Source organism: Anopheles darlingi, chromosome 3 (assembly GCF_943734745.1).
Source record: "Anopheles darlingi chromosome 3, idAnoDarlMG_H_01, whole genome shotgun sequence".
Classification (NCBI taxonomy): Eukaryota; Metazoa; Arthropoda; class Insecta; order Diptera; family Culicidae; genus Anopheles; species Anopheles darlingi.
Window position 1 is genome coordinate 9,351,467 of NC_064875.1, and position 17,500 is coordinate 9,368,966.

The 17,500-nt window shown below is 48.5% G+C and overlaps 7 protein-coding genes across 19 annotated transcripts in view; 3 read left to right on the plus strand and 4 right to left on the minus strand.

Moving 5' to 3' along the window:
- Window positions 1-940, plus strand: part of LOC125958198 (insulin-like growth factor 2 mRNA-binding protein 1) — a 39,962-nt gene extending 39,022 nt beyond the window's left edge. For all 4 annotated transcript variants that reach the window (XM_049691381.1, XM_049691380.1, XM_049691379.1 and 1 more), the window contains one exon: window positions 1-940. This exon is cut by the window's left edge and continues 14,107 nt beyond it. The gene's annotated coding sequence lies outside the window, so the exon portion shown is untranslated.
- A 528-nt stretch (window positions 941-1,468) lies between these two features.
- LOC125958225 (PEST proteolytic signal-containing nuclear protein-like) lies at window positions 1,469-3,133 on the minus strand. 3 transcript variants are annotated; one of them, XM_049691455.1, is made up of 4 exons: window positions 3,069-3,133; window positions 2,632-2,860; window positions 2,263-2,565; window positions 1,469-2,188 (listed from the first exon to the last, which is right to left on the minus strand). In XM_049691455.1, exons 2-4 carry the CDS (start codon window positions 2,663-2,665, stop codon window positions 1,782-1,784), a joined length of 744 nt encoding a protein of 247 aa, XP_049547412.1. In that variant the 5' UTR covers window positions 2,666-2,860; window positions 3,069-3,133; the 3' UTR covers window positions 1,469-1,781. The 3 variants fall into 3 exon arrangements, with proteins under 3 accessions (XP_049547412.1, XP_049547413.1, XP_049547411.1); XM_049691456.1 differs by lacking the exon at window positions 3,069-3,133 and having other exon boundaries at window positions 1,469-2,140; window positions 2,632-3,061; XM_049691454.1 differs by lacking the exon at window positions 3,069-3,133 and having other exon boundaries at window positions 2,632-3,061.
- Window positions 3,134-3,421: 288 nt separating this feature from the next.
- Window positions 3,422-4,955, minus strand: LOC125958230 (40S ribosomal protein S26). The gene is made up of 4 exons (XM_049691461.1): window positions 4,897-4,955; window positions 4,545-4,556; window positions 4,065-4,242; window positions 3,422-3,853 (listed from the first exon to the last, which is right to left on the minus strand). Exons 2-4 carry the CDS (start codon window positions 4,545-4,547, stop codon window positions 3,687-3,689), a joined length of 348 nt encoding a protein of 115 aa, XP_049547418.1. The 5' UTR covers window positions 4,548-4,556; window positions 4,897-4,955; the 3' UTR covers window positions 3,422-3,686.
- A 532-nt stretch (window positions 4,956-5,487) lies between these two features.
- Window positions 5,488-9,763, plus strand: LOC125958220 (hydroxyacyl-coenzyme A dehydrogenase, mitochondrial-like). Of its 7 annotated transcripts, XM_049691449.1 has the most exons (4): window positions 5,488-5,671; window positions 7,302-7,520; window positions 7,600-7,875; window positions 7,958-8,505. In XM_049691449.1, the coding sequence occupies exons 2-4, from the start codon at window positions 7,446-7,448 to the stop codon at window positions 8,486-8,488; spliced, it is 882 nt and encodes a 293-aa protein (XP_049547406.1). In that variant the 5' UTR covers window positions 5,488-5,671; window positions 7,302-7,445; the 3' UTR covers window positions 8,489-8,505. The 7 variants fall into 7 exon arrangements, with proteins under 7 accessions (XP_049547406.1, XP_049547399.1, XP_049547400.1 ...); XM_049691442.1 differs by lacking the exons at window positions 7,302-7,520; window positions 7,600-7,875; window positions 7,958-8,505 and adding exons at window positions 8,640-9,253; window positions 9,322-9,763; XM_049691443.1 differs by lacking the exons at window positions 7,302-7,520; window positions 7,600-7,875; window positions 7,958-8,505 and adding exons at window positions 5,824-6,179; window positions 6,296-7,213 and having other exon boundaries at window positions 5,496-5,671.
- A 441-nt stretch (window positions 9,764-10,204) lies between these two features.
- On the plus strand, window positions 10,205-11,857 carry LOC125958231 (inositol polyphosphate multikinase-like). Its single transcript, XM_049691462.1, has 3 exons — window positions 10,205-10,611; window positions 10,688-11,520; window positions 11,609-11,857. The coding sequence occupies exons 1-3, from the start codon at window positions 10,377-10,379 to the stop codon at window positions 11,855-11,857; spliced, it is 1,317 nt and encodes a 438-aa protein (XP_049547419.1). The 5' UTR covers window positions 10,205-10,376.
- Window positions 11,858-11,985: 128 nt separating this feature from the next.
- On the minus strand, window positions 11,986-15,309 carry LOC125958223 (mitochondrial 2-oxoglutarate/malate carrier protein-like). Of its 2 annotated transcripts, XM_049691452.1 has the most exons (6): window positions 15,145-15,309; window positions 14,867-15,023; window positions 13,572-13,808; window positions 13,287-13,480; window positions 13,000-13,210; window positions 11,986-12,907 (listed from the first exon to the last, which is right to left on the minus strand). In XM_049691452.1, the coding sequence occupies exons 2-6, from the start codon at window positions 14,920-14,922 to the stop codon at window positions 12,676-12,678; spliced, it is 930 nt and encodes a 309-aa protein (XP_049547409.1). In that variant the 5' UTR covers window positions 14,923-15,023; window positions 15,145-15,309; the 3' UTR covers window positions 11,986-12,675. The 2 variants fall into 2 exon arrangements, with proteins under 2 accessions (XP_049547409.1, XP_049547408.1); XM_049691451.1 differs by having other exon boundaries at window positions 14,867-15,309.
- Window positions 15,310-15,450: 141 nt separating this feature from the next.
- On the minus strand, window positions 15,451-16,971 carry LOC125958208 (probable phenylalanine--tRNA ligase, mitochondrial). Its single transcript, XM_049691420.1, has 2 exons — window positions 15,749-16,971; window positions 15,451-15,677 (listed from the first exon to the last, which is right to left on the minus strand). Exons 1-2 carry the CDS (start codon window positions 16,925-16,927, stop codon window positions 15,510-15,512), a joined length of 1,347 nt encoding a protein of 448 aa, XP_049547377.1. The 5' UTR covers window positions 16,928-16,971; the 3' UTR covers window positions 15,451-15,509.
- Between the last annotated feature and the right edge of the window lie 529 nt (window positions 16,972-17,500).

A 17,500-nucleotide genomic window follows, 5' to 3' on the forward strand; every position in this document is an offset into this window, starting at 1 on the left:
AAAAAGAATTAAAATGGTGGAACCAATGAAAATGATACAACAGAATCAACAAAAAAAGGGAAAAGAAAATTATAAAACCTGCTGCATTATCTTCTCACCTTCCCACACGCGTGTACCCGATAGTAGGTTCAGGAAAAAAGGAAGCCAAAACTAAACTGGAAATCCATCGTCCAAAGCGGATGTGGTCATGACATAGAAATGGAACTCGCAAGATATAACATAAAATTGGAAAAAGTTTCCGTATTTCATTGATTTTGCAAAAACAAACACAACACTTTATTTTTCGCCAACACGCAAAAGAAAACACGTTAACAGGTGGTGGTATATGAAAAGTGAAAACTATTTTCGGCAGGAAAGAACAAAAAAGGGAAAGCAAAGAGAAGTGGTAGAACAGCAGTATACCTCTTCATCAAGGTTGGCATTGCGTCAACTGGACTGAGATATCCTTCTCACCCGGTTCCTAGAGTGTGTTATGGGTTGCTTTGTCGCCGTTTAGCCAAACCACCACCTAAGTGGGTTTGAATCGAACAAAAACCGATACGAGAACAGGTCACGACGGATTAACAAACAACCTCTCGCGGTACACGACTTCATGTCAGTGAAACAGATTGTAGAATATCCGGCCGGCTACCTCTCATGTTAACAGGAATAGCAGAAACACTGTGTGGATTGTGAAGGGATTGAGAAGTATCAAAAGACGATTATAAACAGCTCATCAAGCAAGCCAGGCCAAGGCAATGTAAGGTAATGGACTGTAAGTACAGTACCAACCATCAGCAGAAACCAGAAGTAGCAGCAGTAGCAGCAGCAGCATATTGAAACACAAGAGAAGAGCCCATACAATAATAATATGAATTGATAATGCCGATGATAATAATTGATTTTTTTAATTTTTCTGAATAAATTTAATTTTTTCAAAAAAAAGTTTCCATTTAAAAAGTTTATTCAGCGGATTCAAAACGAACGAAAGAAAATTGTAAAAAAAGTGTGCCTCGATTGAATGCTTCAGTAACGTCTACAGCCCTGCAACAAGGTTCGTCGCCTAGAAAGACAGGTACGAAAGACTTCAACGTCCGGTCGTTTTGCAAACGACAATCTTGCAAAAGAGGAAAATGCTGTTGAAATTGTTACATTTGTTCGTGCCAATGAATCGTTTTGAGAATAAATCACAAGTGACTTACCGAAAAACTGCCAAGGCTACTGACAAGGATCACAGATTGCTATGTGATATCATAGTGCTGTATAATTGACTACGATTCATCTCCTTGTGTGATTTATTTGTCGAATATTTCGGAACGTGTTCGGATTATTCCCGGATCTCAAAAGCGGGATAATTTACATAAAACAATTCAACATAGACAGCATGTAATTTTCATCCACTGGCTGCATGATGATTGGGGATTCGCATTTTGAGGATCGTTTTAAGTTTACTGACCCGCTCCAGAAAGAAATACACTCGTAGTTTGCAGAGAGTCAGGAGCGAACTTTATTTTCAATTGCTAAATTACAGGGTAATAAAAGATTCAGTTCTAGATTAACGCGAATAATGCAGAAGAAAAACTGGCGTACTCCTCGCATTGGTCAAAGTGCGCTGAAGGTCTCTGTCTCTGGTCCACAGCCGAGGCGCTGCAGTCAGCGCTGTCGCACACTGAACACATTCACTAACAAGGGAAACGTCTCATCTCCTGCCGTTGCTAGATGGTCGCGTGACCGGGGATGCGGCATATAAATAGGCGGAATAGGAAACTCAAAAACAATAAGCATTACCCTGCACATCGTGGCTAACGGGAACCACCACTGAGACTGCTGCCGAGCTTCTTTTCGAACATTTTCTTCGAATCACAGAACCCATGCTTGGTTTTGCCGAACGAGTTAGGCCCGGACGAGGTGGGCGTTTCGCGGCCAATGTTACGCATCCGCATCCGACACTCGGCCGGCATCTCTTCCGGTTCGCTTTCATCACTGTCATCCGCCTGCCGAAAGGCGTTCGCGATGGGCCTCATCAGCTTCGGTGGCTCTTTGCTGGCCGGTGCGGCCAGTTTCATCTGAATGCCCCCGACGGGTGGCTTTGGTGGACCACCGACGCGAGCGCCACCCATCTTGGGGCCCGATGGCGCTGTTCGTTTTCCACCCGACGTGCCTTGAAACGAGAGAGTGTGTGTGTGGTCCTCGGAACGATTAACCAACGCTGCTCAGGGAAGCGGAAAGGTCATAGAGGAGGAGAAGGAGGGGGATACACAAGACAGGGGGAAAAGATCTCACCGCCGGGACCGGTTCCGGTACCGTTCGAACTGCCGCGTCCGCGACTCTCCAGCGCTTCCTGCCTTCGTCGCTGCTCTTCCTCGTGCTGCTGGTGCTGGCGTACATCGAACCGTGAGTTTGCGTGATGCGAAGCGTACTTGTATTCCTGTGCCGAGGGTGAGCCACTGCTCCTTGCTCCTTCTCCGCCGCCTCTTCCTCGTCTGTCATCAGCCGGTGAACAGGAGCGGGATCGTGACCGTAATCGATTTAGCGGAGCCCGCCGACTGCTGTGCTCGTGTCGCTGTCTGTGCTGCTGATAGTGCCCTGGAAGGGTGCGAGAAGTGTGTTACAACCCGCGGCGGAAGTGTCCCTCTCCCTTGCCATCATTACCACCATCTTCATCACGACGATCCCAGCGACTCATGGTGCTGTTTTGGGGGTGTGTGCGGTTGTTTTGATTTCTTGTGCGTTCCCGACGGCAACGAGACGATTTGCTCGCAGCCGTGCCCTAGGTTTAATTCGTTCCACTAGGATTCCGCGTTTCTCGTCATCTGTCACACCGGAGGGAGCCCGTTGGCTAGAAAGACTCGCCTTTTGCTTGGGAGGTTTTACAAGATAGCTGTTTCGAGAACAAAAAAGCAACTTTTATCAACTGGCAGATTTCGGAACTCTCTAGGGGCGATTGTAGGCAGCCTATTTTTCCACCGCGAACGACTACGGGAGTTGCAAACGACTTGATTTTGTGTCTATCTCGCAGGAGATGGTTTAAAAATGTTCAGAATTTTGCAATTTTACATGGATTTTTACAATTTTTTACATCTTCTAACCTCAAAAAACCGTGAACCAAAACAACACTGCTCGACTGGACTGGAAGGAGGATCCGAGCAGTCGAGCAGAAGCGACAACTGCCTCTGCAGCCAACGGATCCCAGGCGACCATGACCCATACAATTTTGAATATAAATCCTGATTTTACAGTAAACTTCCCACGAAAATCGTATTCCGTTCCGATATGCGAAACAATTCGCAAAACCAAAGTTGCCGCCGCCGTCCATAAACAAACCGCCGAACAGAGTAACCGATAGTCTACTTTGCACTGCTTTGAATATTGATTCGATGGCCCTCCATCTATGATTCTCCTTTCTTTCCTAGTGCCGGGATCATAGTTTTGCTCTGTTTCTTATAGATGGAATTACTTCAGTTCGGTTTTATTGTGTTTGCTCTTGATACTTCATTTCCTCCTGCATCACACCTTGTTTCTCTCTCTCTCTGTCTCTATCTCTCTCTTAAAGGGTTAGAAAACGTGCAGCGGTTGGAGGGATGCACTTGGAGAAAAGAAGAGACCGACACCAAAGCAAACCCATCTTGATTCGTTCCCACTGGGAACGGTCCGGGTCTCAGGGGATGTTATGCGAGCCGGAGATGAAGGGCACCAGCATTATCGCCTTACTTGCGTTGGGCGTTCTGCTGTCGGTTCATGTCCTTCGGGAAGGATCGCTGTGGTGGTGTACGGATGCGGCGAGCGTCCTTAGAACGGTTACGGACAACCTTCGAGTGGATGGCGCACGACACGCAGTAGTGGAGCTTGGCGTAGAGTTTCGGCAGTACGTACGCTAGAATGGGGGAGACAATTGTGGGGCGTTAGTACGGCCGGTAAATGCACAAAAGCTAGGCGTGGAAGCTCGCGAATGAAAACAGACATCAGATAGCAAATATTCGAATTTCATGTCTCGTAAGATCCAAGAATGGTATGTTTTCCTCACGCAATTCTCCTCTTTCCGTAGCATCACTGTTGCTCGGTGTGTGCGCGTGGCTGATACTTACAGGTGTACACCGAAGCATCGGAGATATCCCGAACAGCGGCCGCTTCAACGATGTTACGGATGACAAACTTCTTGATCGCCTTATCCTTCGGAACGCAGCGGGCGCAGTTCGTGCAACGAACAGCCTTCACATGTCCGCGGTTGTGCTTGCAGCGTCCTCCATTACGCCTCTTCTTGGTCTAGATGAAAGGAAAATCGAAAGAGAGAAAACGAGTTAGCACGCTTCGGGATTTCCATCCCCATGATTAGCGCCATGTGAAAACGCATGCACTGAGCTCACTGTTCCCAGCAACCAAACACCGTGCGTGAATGTGTGTACGCACTAGTTACACGCAGCCTAATGCCGGGAAACAATACCGGTTGGATGGAAATTCTTTTCCCACAGATCACCGCGCACTTTCCGCCAGTAACGCATCACTTTTCAACCCGATTTGCGGTGAATTTCCACCGATTATCCGTTGCGCGAAACCGCAAAACTTACCATTTTGGCTACCTAAAACGAAACAAAAACAGCACATGTGAGGTTAAAGAGGATTCACGATTCACACGTGGCAGGGAAATGCCAAAATGATATGCTAAATTATTACTAAGTACTAAATTATTAGTAATCCGTTTTGGAGTGATTTGAGAGAACTTGCGCACCTCCTTGGAACACCTTTTTTGGAGGTTAGGGAAACAGCGTTGTCTCAGAGCGGAAAGAACGTCAAGATTTCCTGTGTTCTCACAAAGGGCCCACTTGATATTTTACTAAGTTTAGTTTATCGTAAGTAGTAGTACTAAGTTTTATGTACGAAGGAGGGATTTTACTTAGGAAAACCGGAAATTTTTCTCACCTCTTTACACAGAAATCCTTCCACGAGGCACAGATGCGAAAAAAGGGGGAACTTATCGTTTCCCGGAGGCAGCCGATTGTTTTCCGAACCCGCTTATCGTTTTCCCGAGCGAACTGATCGTTTTCCGAACCCGTTTATCGTTTTTCGGAGGCCAGCTGATCGTTTTTCGGAGACCACGAAATCGACGAAACGCGAAAATTGCTCTTTTCTTGCATTTAAAGCTGGCTGGAAGGAATTCGATTGCTGATAGTGGTTCTTCAATTTTAAGGCGATTTTTAAAACCAAAATCACCTCCGCTTGCGATAAAAAATGTATATCGAAGAAACATCCACTTCCGGTAATCGATGAAACTATTCAAAATCGATCCCCGTACGTTACAAGCGCGCTTCAAATGTAACTTTTCCAACTAAAAACGGGAAAATTCCGATTATTTTCTTCCCCAGGCTACAATTGGTCAAAGTATTTTGCTTGTCTGGAAGCCTAGCTACAATATTTGGCTTGGTTTTTGGCAGAAATGTATGTAAATCACTCCTTAAATGCCGTTTGCAAAAGAGAGCTTGAGATGGACTCGCGAGTTTGTTTGGTTTTTGGTCCGCCGCAGTTTGATGTTCCATCTTCGGGGTGAAAAAATAAAGGTTTTTGCTAAATTTTACTCCGTTTTATGGAGAAATCGGTTTATCGGTGGTCATTTAAATGATACGATAATGAGTTATGTGGTTCGCGATATTTTTAACATCGCCTAGGGCTTGCAGTGGATCAAATTGCGGCTGAACAGGTGAGTTCTTGTCCTTCCTCTTCTTCCTTTGGCCCGCTTTGGCCCGCTTTGGCGAACAAAAACTCAATTCCTTGCGCCGAATACGGGGTTTCTAAACAATATTTGAAGCGCTAGGATCGCGTATATTAACACAGACTTGTGAACCACACAAGTTTTAGTTGATAAATTCCGGATTTTCCGTTCCCGGTTTACGGTTTCGGAAGCGGCGCCCGTTTTACGTGTGCGGTGTAGGTAGCGAAGTATTGGTGACCATCACCACCGGGCCGGGGCGCGCAGCATCTTCTTGGAGCCGCTGAACCACTTATCTCTCGCGCAGCTTATCATCAGCCTCGTCCCCCCGTACCTGTGTTAGTTGTTCATTGAATCGAAAGTGCACTGTAGTAAAGTAGTTCCCCCAAAAATGGCCATGTCCGTTCTGCGTACCTTCTCCCGAAATATGGCCACTGCAGCGAAGATCAACAATGTCGTCGTGGTCGGAGGAGGCCTTATGGGTTCCGGTATAGCGCAGGTGAGAGAATTGCCGTTGGAATTACCGAGCTGAAACGCGGACGGTCCAAAGTCCAAAGTAAGCTTCGCCGGTCCATGCCTTGCTTCTAACGTATGCTGGTGTTTGCCGTTTCTCAGGTCGCGGCCGCCACCGGTCACAACGTGACGATGGTAGAGATGAGCGATTCGCTGGTCCAGAAAGCGATCGGCGGTATTCGCAAAAGCTTAGAGCGTGTTGCTAAGAAACAGTTCAAAGATGATGCGACCAAGGGACAGCAGTTCATCGACGGAACGTTGGCAAAGATCCAGGGCGAAACGAAACCCGAATCTGCCGTCGCACAGGCGGACCTTGTCGTCGAAGCGATCGTCGAGCGGATGGAGGTAAAGCATCAGCTGTTCAGCAAACTGGACGCTGCGGCGCCAGCCCACACCATCTTCGCCAGCAATACCTCCTCCCTATCGATCGGCGAGATCGGTTCGGTAACGAAGCGACAGGATCGGTTCGGTGGGCTTCACTTTTTCAACCCGGTACCGGTGATGAAGCTGCTGGAGATCATCCGGACCGATCAGACCTCAGACGAGACGTTCAAGGCGTTGGTTGGCTTCGGGGAACGCTTGGGAAAGAGCTGTATTACCTGCAAGGATACGCCCGGTTTCGTCGTGAACCGACTGCTCGTCCCGTACATGGCCGAAGCTATACGATTGCTCGAGCGGGGAGATGCGTCCGCCCGTGACATCGATACGGCGATGAAGCTCGGCGCAGGCTATCCGATGGGACCGATCGAACTGATCGATTACGTTGGACTTGACACAACCAACAACATCCTGCAGGGTTGGCATGCCAAGTATCCCGGAAATCCGCTCTTCCAGCCGATCAAAACTCTCGAAAAGTTGGTCAACGAAGGCAAGCTTGGCGTCAAAAATGGTGAAGGGTTCTATTCGTACAAAAAGTGAGAACTCAACCAATGTATGCTTCATGCAGCGAGGTTTACAATCGAGAAATAAAAGCATTTAATATAGCCTAGCGCTTGTGGAAAGTGATTGTCATTGTTGATCGGACTTTATACTCCACTCCGTTGCCCACGCACACACATGCACACACATTGAAGCAATATTCTTTTTCGTGTCGTTTTCTTATTATCAGATAAGCCAAATCAAGTTGGGGCCGTAGAGCCACATCTGCCAAGAGCCAACGAGTGCAGATTCATTGTGAACTCCTAGTAGGTTGAATACCTTGGTGCTTCGTTGAAAGTTATTACAAAAGTGGGCGCACGAATCGTGGCATAAAATGGCAACCAGCACAGTTCCAATCAAACATGTTACGGTTGTTGGCGGTGGAGTGATGGGATCGGGCATTGCATTGGTAAGGTTGGGTTCTCCGGTCGGCCCCCCTTGGTTCCTTGCGTTTACCGGCAGGTGTCATCTCATTATCGTCGCCCTAGGTAACGGCTGCCAATGGATACCGGGTGACTGTGGTCGATGTGAACGACGACGTCTTGGCTAGCGCACAGCGTGATCTGGAGAAAAACCTGAAACGCACTGCAATGCACGTTACCAAGGGGGATGCTGAGGCAGCTCAAACATTCTTTGCTGAGGCAAAAGCAAGATTGAGCTTTAGCACCGACTTGAAACAGACTGTCTCCTCGACGGATCTTGTAATCGAAGCAATCGTAGAGAAACTGGACGCAAAGCAGAACCTATTCTCGATCGTTGATCAGGTTAGCGCATTGTAGGCGAAAGGGTGAATTCGTGAAGGATAGAAAATGTATCGAAGGCCGCTTCTACTTCCTTCTTTCACAGGTTGCTCCGCCACACACCATTTTAGCGAGTAACACCTCATCACTGTCGATTGGTGACATTGGTGCGAAAACCAAGCGCCAGGATCGGGTTGGTGGGCTGCATTTCTTCAACCCCGTGCCGCTGATGAAGCTGGCGGAAGTGATCCGTACCGATCGTACCTCGGACCGTACGCACGAAACACTGCTGGCGTTCGGGAAAAGCGTTCGTAAAACGTGTATCACCTGCAAGGACACTCCTGGATTCGTCGTCAATCGATTGCTGTTTCCGGTAGTGACCGAAGCGCTGGCCATGGTAGAGCGTGGTGATGCCACGGCACATGATATCGACATTGCCATGAAGCTAGGTCTCGGCCATCCGATGGGCCCGTTCGAGTTGATGGATATCGTTGGGCTCGATACGGTGCAAAACATACAAAACGAAAGACGCTTGACCGATCCGACCAAGGTCCCCAATAGTAAACTGCTTGCCGATATGGTGAAGCAGAATAAATTAGGTCTGAAATCGGGTGAGGGTTTTTATAATTACAAATAAACATTTATCGGCACCAATCACCGGGAATTCTTCCATATACACACCAGCTTTTGAATCTCTGAAAGAAAGTAGACATGCAATTCGAATTTATTGTTTGCAAGTGAAGCTGTTAGCTATTCTCCGGTCTAATTACATCGCGAATATTTTACAGATTTTTTGCCACTGCATCCCACTCGACCATGGCACGGAACGGACTGGACGAGCTTCCGAACGGTGTGACACTGTGTGAAACGCAAGTAGCTGGTCACACGGCTGCCCAAGGATGCATCGGCTTGCTGAAATCCTCCAACGATGGAACCGTCCTCAAGCCAACGGGAAAGCTTCACTGTGGTATCCGTGAGATTGCCTTCTACGAGCAGCTGAAACCACTGCAAGCAGTGCTTTCAACTGAACACAGCATAGAACCGATCACTACCGGTAGCCTACACCAACTGAGTAGCCTCGTGCCACGTTACTATGGACACCCGAAGCTTCCGATCGGTGGTAAGGAGATGGAATTTATCCAGCTAGAGGATCTGACGGAAGGCTATGAGCAGCCCTGCATAATGGACGTTAAGATCGGACGCCGTACGTGGGACCCATTGGCGACGCCCGAGAAGCGCAAGGCGGAAGAAAGTAAATACAAGGCATGTCGGCAGACGTTTAGCCTTTGCATTCCAGGCTTCCAGGTGTACTCGGTGCACGATTGCGATGAACGCAAAGATCGATTAGTAAGACACGGCAAGGACTATGGTAAACAGTTGACCGAATCCAACATACGTGATGGTGAGTGTTTCACAATCAGCAAACGCACCGAACGTACCACTATCCTGTTCTCCGATGATCTATTGCAGCATTCCAGCTATTTCTAAATGTAACTCCCGATGGACGAGTGAACCAGGAGTTGGTCCATTCGTTGTTGCATGATGTGCGACAAATACAGGGCTGGTCCCATTGTCAAACAACGTTTCGGCTGTACTCCAGTTCCGTGCTGCTGCTGTACGATGCAGCACACTTGAAGACGGTGACTTCTACGAAGCAGAACAAAAGTCTGATCAGAAACGATCATCATGAGGATGGTAGTTTACCGGCTGAAACGGCCAGCAAGCGGCCATGGGCCGCGGCCAAAATGATCGATTTCGCTCACGCGTTTACGAAGGAGACGGATGACGCGGGAACTACGCGAGACGATAACTACATACAGGGAGTAGATAGTCTAGTGGCCATACTGAACCAATTCCTTGAAATCGATACGGTATAGTGCGTACAGTTTGGATGTATTTAACGCTTTTTTTAGGTGGCAAAGCTACTTACTGGACGCGCCGTACTAAGGCGCCCAAAAGATTCCAATACGTAAACAGTTTTCAAAAATGATACCAAATTTATGAAGGAAAAATAATTGCCATCAGTACATTAGATGTTCATGTTAGTGTTTAAGAAGAGGACTAGCGGCAGCTGCAGTGCCGGGGGCTTATTACCAAAATTAGCACACGGGAGGTAGCTCTTTTCCACTCAAACAGGAGCGGTCTCTGAGCTTAAGGGAATAAACCTACGATAAGTTTATATGAATAAATTGCATACATAACAGAAACAGAACTTTGGCAGGGGACACTATCATTATCAGCATCAAGGAGGGAGCCACCACACAAAAGGGTGTGCCTACTGATCCATACAGCGTAAAGCTACTCCTCTATCTCACAAATCAAATTTTTATCGGAATTATATCTGTTATCGGGACGGATGTCTTGTGTTTTTGTGCACCCAGCGCACGTGGTCATGGAGGGATTTAGATCTTCTGCTGCCCCGGTCATTGATAACCAGTGAACATTTCCATTCGTCGAAACACCGAACTGGGGCCCGGATCGAACGGTAGCAGACTGTTGCGTTGCTTTCAGTATCGAACGCAGCCATGAGCCAGCTTAAGCTTCCGCCCTACCAGAAGAGGAAAATTAGTCCTTCCGGACGTCCCCAAACACTGAACATTAGTAGCGGGCTCTCCACGGCTACTAGCAGCAGCAACAAGAAATCCCCTCTCGGATATGGACTGCAGAATCCCGAGGAATCTCCTTCGCTTCCGGATGGGTACGTGCCGCTGCATAGCCAAGTCGCGGGCCATGCTTTTCACAAAGGTACCGGATCACTAGGTAAGTGCAGGCTCTGGTCCAACGAGTATTGATGCGCCGTCCGTCATCTCTCAAGTGTTTGTTTTTGCCGCCGCAGGCCTCCTTAAGTGTATCGATGATGGTTCGGTGCTGAAACTGGCCGCTAAACTGCTGGCAGGTGCACGGGAGCTTAAGTTTTACCAACAGATCGAAACCGCTGATGCTAAGCAGAAGGAGTTGGTACTATTACGTCAGGTGACACCGCAGTTTCGAGGTCATCTGCAACTACCGGTTAATGGAGAGCTGTTGGAGTTTCTGAAGCTCGAAGACCTAACTCAGGGCATGCTGGAACCGTGCATTATGGACATCAAGATTGGCCGTCGCTCGTGGGATCCCATGGCGACGGAGGAAAAGCGTAACTACGAGACATCCAAGTACGTCGAGAGCCGTGAAGCGTACGGCTTTTGCATACCGGGATTTCAGGTACATTCGCTGCAGCAGAGCGGTCGGCTGCTTCGCTACGGTAAGGAGTACGGGAAAAAGCTAAATGCACTTACTGTGAAGGATGCATTGCGCAAGTTTTTAAATGCTGATCAAGGCTTGTGTCGGCAGCAGTTAATCCTGTTTCTTACCGATTTGTGGAACATACAGAAGTGGGCACGATCGCAAACATCTTATCGCCTTTACGCTAGTTCCGTGCTGCTGGTTTATGATGCACGACGCTTGAAACCGGTACTCCAGCATACCACCAAACGATCGCCAAGAAGTCCCGTCGCGACATGCACGCCTGCCGCATCGCCACCAGTCCTGCAACGTAGTGGTAGCACCGGCACACCTGCCACAACCCCTACCTTCAGTACGACGTCCGTGAACGAGCTGGGTGATGTGGAACCCCTGCAGCACTACTTCAAGATCCAACGAAGTCATTCCACCAATCACAACTACGATGAGGCATGTTACGGATGTGTTCTTGTTGATTGTCGCTCCCCTGATTGATTAATACTACCTTTCCTATCTCATCACTATTTTGGTTCCGTAGGATATTAAGGTAATGAAGCAAAACTATACCTTCATGTTGGACAACCTTGTTGGCTCGTATGAGGAGAAAATCTGGGCCAAAGCGCGAATGATCGACTTTGCGCACACATTCCCGGCACAGTCCACCAACGAACGGCCCACGATCGACCATAACTACCTCGAGGGCATAGATAATGTGGTGAAGCTGTTCGAAGGTTTCCTACGCGATTGTGAAATTCAAAACGCACCACCGCGGCTTGCACTAAGTTGAACTGGTCGGTCGCATGTGTGTTCGTTTGGACCTAATAATGATTTGTAAAATTCTATCGGAAAATGTATAAATATATATCTGTATATTTATATGAATGTGTACAACGACAAGGTCGGATTCCTAGTAACTACTGTTGGTTCCTGAAAACAGGACAACGGAACCCTATGCGGGCGCACGATGGTTGGTGGTTTTATTTCTTAAAAGAAAATAAAAACTATCCCGCATATTGTCACAATCGTTACAAACTCTCCCTCTCTCTCTCTCTCCCTCTGTATCTCACCATGACCTCCCTATGCAGTTATTTGCTTTTACACAAGATCAAATTCCTGATGCATCTACGCAAGATCAAGTGCTGGGACTGTTGGCTCGTTGCCAACATCCGCACGAGCCGCCGCGTGAGGCATGGCGCTCCGATGCTGTCGTCGCCTCATTTTTGGCCAACTGCCAGAAAGTGTACGACGGGACCGTGAATTTTACGACCCACCAGAGGGTAGTAGGTCTTAAGCAATAGCGGCAGCATCGGCAAAAATCTAGCTAATATTTGTGCCACACAAACAACATTGTAACATTGTTTTAGAGGTGTTTGGCCTTGGACCATTGGGGAAGTGAAAATGAAAGGGAAACAACAAATAGGAATACAACAAGCAAGCCCTAACTATGAGCCGGATTAGCCGGACCGGATGGAAGCTACAAGCAACAAGGGTACAAAATACAGTTACAATTGCCACCGAACGAAATGCTGCACAGCGTTGGTTGCTGCGTGTGGTTGGTTGCTGTGCGCGTATCGCACCATCCCGAGCACAGCCCACTGGGGTAGATTAGAGGCCGGACTTGGAACCCTCTACGCCCATGATATGCTTATTGTAGAGCCCGTTCATCTGTTCCAGCAGGATGAACGTTAGCACCGTGTGTGGTCCCAGGCGACCGTAGTAGGCAGTGAAGCCTTTCCAAAGTGCGAAAATGCCTTCGTGCCGGGTTACCTTAACGATCACATCTATAGTGCTCTTGTATGGAGGCTGTTCACCGGGGCCAACCTTCATGTTTTGGATTCTACGAATTTAAGTAAAGTAAATCGAACAATCAATTATTATTATATGTAATGAACGGAAGGGATTATTGCAAGAGCAGTGGTCGCGCCTTACCTCGTTTTGGCGATATCCACTGGAAGGGAAGCGGCCGTAGTGATAAGTCCCGAAATCATACTGGCAGTGAAGTGCAAACCAATGCCCTCCTGCAGGAGCTGCGAGCTCACCAAGTAAGCCTTGGCCTGGGAGTACGAAGCAAGCTGAGCAGCGTTCACCACCATTGCACGGCCCATCGTTGGCACACATCCACGCCAAAGCGATAGGATACCTAGGTGAAACCGAAGATTCCTCACATTAACAAGCTACCGCACTGAAAAGATCCTTTCTGTTTTTCCCCATTTTACCTTCCTCCCTGGCAATGCGGAATAGGGCGTTAAAGAAACCGGTATAGTTACGTCGCTCTGCCACCGGTAGTCGGCCGTCGGCCGTCATTCGAATCAGAATCAGTTCGCTAGGATTGCCGACAAACGATCCGACGGCACCCGCCGTCATGCCCATGCCCATCAAAATCAGTAAGTTGGGCGTTTTGTTGGTTTTTCTGCAAACAAAAACCCCAAACACCAGGACGATTCAGGTTACTTCTACTACTGGAGAATGGGGCACATTTGGTAAGGATTTCGGTGACTCACTGTTTGTAGGTATCGTTGAGTGAGGTGTACACACCGAGTCGGGTCGTTGTGTAGGTGGCCTGTCGCATAATTGCGGCGCTCAGTCCCTTGTACATTGCAAATAGACCCTCGCGGCGGATGATCTTACCGATCGCATCGAACGTGTTGTTGTATTCCTTGGCCGCACCACCCATGCCAGAGATTTGCATGCGGGTTTTCACCAAATCCAGCGGCTGTACGACGCATGTTGCTCCAATGCTGCAGAGATAAGCGATAACGGACACGGAATATTAGTCCATTTTTTATATAATCAGGACATATATGCTCTCTCCCTCGTTCTGCTGTTTTTCTTTTGGGAGCTGTTGATCTAGAGCAGTGGTGCTAACGAGAATATTTACTTCGACATGCGAGAACGGCATCAAGGCGGCACACGGTGCATTGTTAATCATTCCATGCTTCGTGGTTGCCAAGCACAATCGATACTCCTACTGCGTGATGTGATGCCTGATTCACACATGTCGATTACGCAAGATCTTTTCTTATGCTGCGTGGCAACAAGGCAGGCCTAGCGCTTCAGAAATAGGGCACATGAATGGGTCACAATTGAGGCCTTCTCTTATTAAAAAAATCGCAACCCAAAACACACCGGTTGCTGCAGTGTGTACAATACTGCACGGTTTATAAACCATGCACAGCTTGCGGTTTAAGATTACAATCATTGATAAGATACGCGTAACCTTTGAACACATTTGGGGCACCTGTGTATTTTATGCTAGCAATCCACTTTTTGCATCAGCATATTTTATGCTGTAAATCGCACGGATGCTCGTGATCAGCTGATTGCGCGATCATGATGTGACCTTGAGCCCTACATTTAGCCCTTCACGGTTTGCGTGAGTCCGTGGGGGCGGCCAGGTGATCATACAGCGCACCCTCGCACCCACTGTGAATCCGCACAGCAGCGGCGTGTCGCAATGTCGTCGTCTTCTCAATCACTTGCCAGCAGTGGCAGTGGCAGTGGCAGTAGGCCATACCACGCCGGTTATATTTAACCTGCGTCAGCAGCGACGGGGAACGTCTTCCGTTCACATCTGGGCGGAAAATAGCGCCAACAGCATCATCCTCAGGACAATAATACTCCCGCCATCACCCATGTGCGTACGTTCATTGACGCACGCTCTGCCCCACCGGGAATACCTTTAACCTGGATCTCCCCCCGAATGACCTACGACTAGGACTTTCTAAAAGAGAACGCTTACTTAACGAGCCAGCGAGATCTTTAAGCCAGCTTAGCTTACGCACGGTTGATTACTCACCCAGAAAGACCACCGAGCAGGTACTGTACATATACTGGTCGCTTTTTTTCCGACATTTCACAGTTCAGGCACAAACGTTCGCTGATCGGTCGATGTTCGATTGGTGGTAGTAGCCTTGCCGATCGCAGTTGTTTCTGGGAATCCGGTGAGCAGCCTCCTGATGTGGTTTTAAGAAATAATACAAAACGATTGATTCGCTATTTACCGTACACGGCCGGGATGACCTAAATGACGTCGCGCCGACGGTATCAATAAAAAAGCCGAATCACAAATGGTACCCGTAGATGCTGCGTTGTACTGGGGTGGGGGAAATTGATTCGCCGGCCTTTCACAGCTGTACCCACATCAGCAGCAGCTCTCGCACGATGCTCACGGCGGACGGTTAAAAGGAAATTAACGCTGGCGCCAGCGGTGTTTCTTCTTGTCGCGGCGTTTACTAAAAGCAGGTCAACTGGGTCTCATCTCACGACTCACACACGTCAACTACGATGAGAAGACTGAGTGAAACGCGCTCATCACTCACAACTCACGAACTAGGATCGGTATTTTTGAAAAATTACTTATTTTCTCAATATTTTCATCCGCTACGAGGTGCCACTAGGTGTAGTAGTAGATGGGTGTTTATGCCTATTGTCTTGTTCAACTATCGTATAACAACATTGTAAGCTTCTACTAACTCTGCGCCAATTTTCGCGTGAACCACGTTCACCTCCGCCTGCGTTAAGGTGCGCTCCATGTGCCGATACACTATGCGAAAGCATAAACTGCTTTTCCCCGTTTTCGGGTGCGTAAATCGGTCTATTAACGTCACCTGGAGAGAAAGGGAAAAAGTGATCAATTTTATTATACGCCCCAACTTCCCTCCCTTGCAGCTGCACTCACCTGTTCGATGATATCACCTCCAACGTTACGCACGATATCGTAAAAGTCGTTCAGAGAGAATTGCTCCACCGATAGGCCGGCCGGAAGCCAGAACGATAAATCGTTGCTACACTGCGGGTACGACGATATCGGTTTGTACTTGGTCACACGATCGTCACGGAATTGATTCAAGAACCCGCTATCGGTGCTCCAGAACAGTCGTATGTCCGGTATGTCGTACAGTATCATGGCCAACCGTTCCAAACCCAACCCGAATGCGAAGGCGATCGAGTTCTGTACCCCGGCCCGTTCGAGAATCTCGTTGCGTGTGATGCCGCAGCCCAGAATTTCGAGCCAGTTGTCGTTGAAGAAGATCTCTAGCTCCCACGAAGGCTGGGTGAAAGGGAAGTAAGCGTCCACCCAACGGTACTGGATGTTTTCGCCAAACAGTTTCTGTACCAACCCCACCAGTAGCTTCTTCATCTCGTGTTCCGCCAGCTTTACAGCCTCCAGCGTGTGGCAGGGCTGTTTGTGCTGATCGATGCAATCTGCCAGCGGGCTGGTCGAGTCCGTTGCGGGGCTACCGTTGCTAAGGTGCGTCTTGTAGTGCGTTTCCAGTATTTTCAACTCAGGATTGCGCTCGAACAGTTTGTCCTGGTGCACGATACGCACGGCGTCCAGCTGGTGGAACACCGGGTAGTGTGTTGCGTCGATTTCATCCCGTCGGTACACATCGCCGACGACGAGGAAATTGTCGAGTCCGGCCTGTATCAGCTCTACTTGATGTGCGGTCGTGTGTGCTCGCAGCAGGTAATCCTTGTTCACGTAGTAACAGTCGCTTTTAGCTCGGCTTGGATGATCCTGCGGGATCAGGAGATGGTCGAAGTTCTGCTCTACCGACACCACCGGGCTGAGGTTATCGTACACGCTGAACAGCGGGTTCCCGCGCGGACTCAGGTAGGCTCCGTAGAAGTATTTCACGATTTTCTCCCGCACGATCGACAAAGGATGGTGTTGCTGGCGATGCAAGTTTCGATCGAGATGAGACAACACTTTCGGTGTAAGATTTGTCCACGAATCACGCAGGTACTGCTGCCGGTACAGGTCAACCGTGTCCTTGCTGATCTTGGCCTGGCTTCCAAAGTGCCGCTGCAGTGCCGGAAGCACCCGCCACGATCGGCAGGATCCTAAAATCCACATTTCCAGGAGCACCACGGAGTTTCTACAGGAGTTTCATAATATACTCGCATAACAACAACCGCCCACCGGGCCATGAGAAAATTGCTCACTATAGAATGACGTTGTGAGCTCATCGTCATACTGAGAAAGAAAGAAATTCAACAGTCTGCCACAAGTAACGCATGTAACGCTAGTAACGCAATATATGTGTGTGTTTCCAGGCCTTAAATTTCAAAACAAAAGCTCGCGCCAAAAACGAAAACGGATACGAACGGACGTGTGGTCGGGATTGCGATACGATCCAGCTTATCAGGGAGAATACTAAAACACGTGAATTAAGAATATCGTGATTGCAGATCGTAGCAGAATGAAGTCCAAATCAAAAAAGAATGGAAAGAAAGGAAAAAAGAAGAACTCTGACTGCGGTAAGGTTGCGGTAATCGCTGTAGCGGATGTGAGCGAAGACGAGAGCGCTAGCAACGTCGGGAGCGATGAGTTCGAGGTAGTAGAACATACCAACGAAGAACCTGTCGAAAAAGTGCTGCAGGAAGAACCCGATTTTGAGGAATTGAGGTGTGCCCATAAGCTCCTAGT